The sequence below is a fragment of the Dermacentor silvarum genome, chromosome 10 (genome assembly GCF_013339745.2).
Source record: "Dermacentor silvarum isolate Dsil-2018 chromosome 10, BIME_Dsil_1.4, whole genome shotgun sequence".
Lineage (NCBI taxonomy): Eukaryota > Metazoa > Arthropoda > Arachnida > Ixodida > Ixodidae > Dermacentor > Dermacentor silvarum.
The window spans coordinates 103,168,263-103,171,291 of NC_051163.1; the positions used below are offsets into that span (position 1 = coordinate 103,168,263).

The window sequence follows — 3,029 nt, forward strand, 5'->3', positions numbered from 1 at the left end:
GCTTTAACCGAACTCTTGGCGACATGCTTTCAATGTATGTCGCCTCCAACCACACCAACTGGGACCTCATCCTTCCCTATGTCACTTACGCCTACAATACGGCAACCCAGGCAACGACGGGCTTTTCTCCCTTCTTTCTTCTATATGGCCGAGAACCGTCATTTCCTATTGACACTATTCTTCCTTACCGTCCCGACTTATCAGAGGGTACACCGGTTTCCGAAGCCGCCCGGTATGCAGAAGAATGTCGGCAACTAGCTCGCTCCCTTACAACGCAAGAACAAGCGCTATACTTGGCGACAGCTTTCCTTGACAGCACTGTGGAAGCTACAGAGCCGAACCGCCTGCATGCGCGCGCGCCAGGAAATAGTACCTATTTTATTTTCTGATTCTAAGAGTTACTTGGCCCGAATAAATAAAACTTTCCTAATTATAAATATAGAACAAGTATGGGAAGCTGTTCATAAAAAAAGTTATCGTGCGCCTTAATATTTTTTTATTTCTTGGACGACAGCACGTTTTCTGCACCGCCTGCTGCTTGCTGCCCCGGTGCCAGCGCTACCATGTGCGGCCGCAAACTCTCCTTTTCGTTCTCCGAGGAGGCTATACTCTAAGTGTGACAAGAAGTGGGTCTCCAAACAAACCAAGCAGGTTATCTGCAATGTCTACGCTGGAGTAACGCGCCGTCAGCCCGAGCTGTCGACGAATTCTGTGTGCCGGACTGTCGCCGAGCTCACCGGAGTGAGTATGCGAACGGTAACTCGAATCAAGGCTGAAGATCGGCGGGCCACACTTTCCTCTCCAAAGGGTAAGAAACTGGATTTCTCGGGCGAAGCTGAGAAGCGCATGACCGCCAAGACGAGGCTGCTGCGTTACGACACGTTTGCGTTGGCAGCATTGCGGCGGAAAGTGCACAGCTATTTCATGCGCAATGAACTGCCTACGTCCGAGAAGCTACGCAACGAGGTGATCAGCGACCCTGACATGGACATGCCGACGATCAGCACTCGCACGATGCAACGAATGCTGAACGACTTGGGGTTCGTCTTCCGAAAGAGACGACATCATTGCTTGGCGTCGAAAGTACCTCCGAACAATCTGAGAAATGCGGAGGCAGCAGCGACTTCCTGCGATTTCTGCAAACTTTCGTTGCGCGTGCTTGTTGGTAAAAGTGTAGACGCGAATGGTGAGAATGCGTGTGTACCTAACGGTGAGCGAAAACGAGAGGTATGCTTTGCATCAGTGATCGCCAAACGTGTGCTGTTTACGCGAGTGATCGAAAGCCTTACATAATCCTAACTTAAGTCGCAGCGAAATTCCCCAGTAAAATAAGGTAGCTGTTCATGTTTGCGCTTGTACGGTGGAAAATAGTATCAGCCGAGGGATGCGATGATCTGTGCCGAAGATGTAACTGAGCGTTTCGCTATTGCAGAATTTCTCGTCGCATTGTTTGGGAAGATTTACTGCCTTTTTTTCCGCGTAGGAGCAAGCAATCTAAATGACTTGAAGAAAAGAATCGCTAATTTTATTCAGCCAATATGCTGTGCACATAATTGGGGATGTGGTTTCATTAGCCTTTATGAGCAGCCTGAAACATGTTTTGTAAACATTCGCTTCAGTCTTTCTCAGGGGAAGTTTTGCCTGCTCATCTTTGTTATATTTATTCGCATGGGTTTTGTCAGTGGATTCTTCGCTGTAACAGAGGCATAACCTTGAATCAAGGCCGCTGGTTTATTAATTGGCTGTTGCCAGTAAAGGTAAACTCCTAACTATACGACTGATTTCTTTTCTTTTCTTTTACAGGACCATATACTACCTTGATGAGACCTGGGTAAACGCTGGCCACACCAAGGAGACCGTATTGACAGACACCAAAGTGATGTCCCGGCAAGATGCATTTCGTCAAGGCCTCTCAACAGGTCTCTGTGCACCGAGCGGTAAAGGAGGACGCCTAATTGTTTTGCACGCTGGCAGTGCGGAAGGCTTTGTTGATGGAGCCGCCCTAGTATTTCGTGCCAAGAAGGGCGCTGGTGATTACCACACAGAAATGGATGCTCCGCGTTTTCGAAAATGGTTTGTTGAACAGTTGCTACCGAACATCAAGCCATGCAGTGTGATTGTGATGAATAATGCATCGTATCACAGTGCTCAAGCTGAAAAGGTGCCAAGTTCATCATCAAGAAAAGCCGACATCCAGTGCTGGTTGAAATCGAAAAGTATCCCTTTTTCGGATGACCAACTGAAGAGCGAACTGCTGCAGTTCGTTAAGAAGCATAAGCACATGTTCCTTGCTTTCCAGATTGACACTCTTGCCAGCGCTGCCGGTCATGAGGTTGTGCGCTTGCCTCCTTACCACTGCGAGCTCAATCCAATAAAGCTCGTGTGGAGCCAGGTCAAAGGCTATGTTGCTTCGAAGAACACTGACTTCAAGATCGATTCAGTCGAGAAGCTGCTGCTGGAAGGAATCGCAGGTGTGACCCCGCAGAACTGGTTCTGAGACTGCACTCACGTGATAATGCTTGAGGATGAGGCATGGGAGTGGGATGGCATTATAGACAGCCAAAGAGAAAGTCTCATAATTTCTTTGGGTACAGATTCGAGTACTTCTGATGAGTCGAGCAGCTCTGACATGAGCGGAATTGATGAACTGCCATGACTCTCCATGTGTGCTTTTTCAAAGCTTCAACCAATGGATTACACGCGTGCTTAACCAGAAACCGTGATATTGCTTTGGAGGTCCATCAGTCACTGCTATTTATTTACACTTTTATTGCTTATTGACTTCATTTTAATTTAATCTGCTGATCTCTCTATGTTTCGTTGAACTTCGCTTATGTTCTGGTTACGTTACCGTGATGCGATTATAATTTTTGGGATATTGTGTGCCAAAACGATGATGTGATTATGAGACATGCCGTGCTAGAGGGTTGCACAAGTTTTGACCACCCGGTGTTGTTTAACATGCACCGATACATATGTTTCTGATCCATCGAAATGCGACAGGCTCAAACCTGTGCTTTTTGTGTAAG

General features: G+C 47.3%; 1 protein-coding gene across 1 annotated transcript; it reads left to right on the forward strand.

Moving 5' to 3' along the window:
• The first annotated feature begins 747 nt into the window (after positions 1-747).
• LOC125941081 (uncharacterized) lies at positions 748-2,497 on the forward strand. Its single transcript, XM_049658011.1, has 2 exons — positions 748-1,040; positions 1,804-2,497. Exons 1-2 carry the CDS (start codon positions 748-750, stop codon positions 2,495-2,497), a joined length of 987 nt encoding a protein of 328 aa, XP_049513968.1.
• Positions 2,498-3,029: the final 532 nt, after the last annotated feature.

Excerpts from the sequence above, each read along its gene's own strand:
- LOC125941081 (XM_049658011.1), top strand. The coding sequence starts at position 748 with ATGCGAACGGTAACTCGAATCAAGGCTGAAGATCGGCGGGCCACACTT. Across the intron at positions 1,041-1,803 it reads CGAATGCTGAACGACTTGGG|GACCATATACTACCTTGATG; the intron begins GTTCGTCTTCCG and ends TTTCTTTTACAG.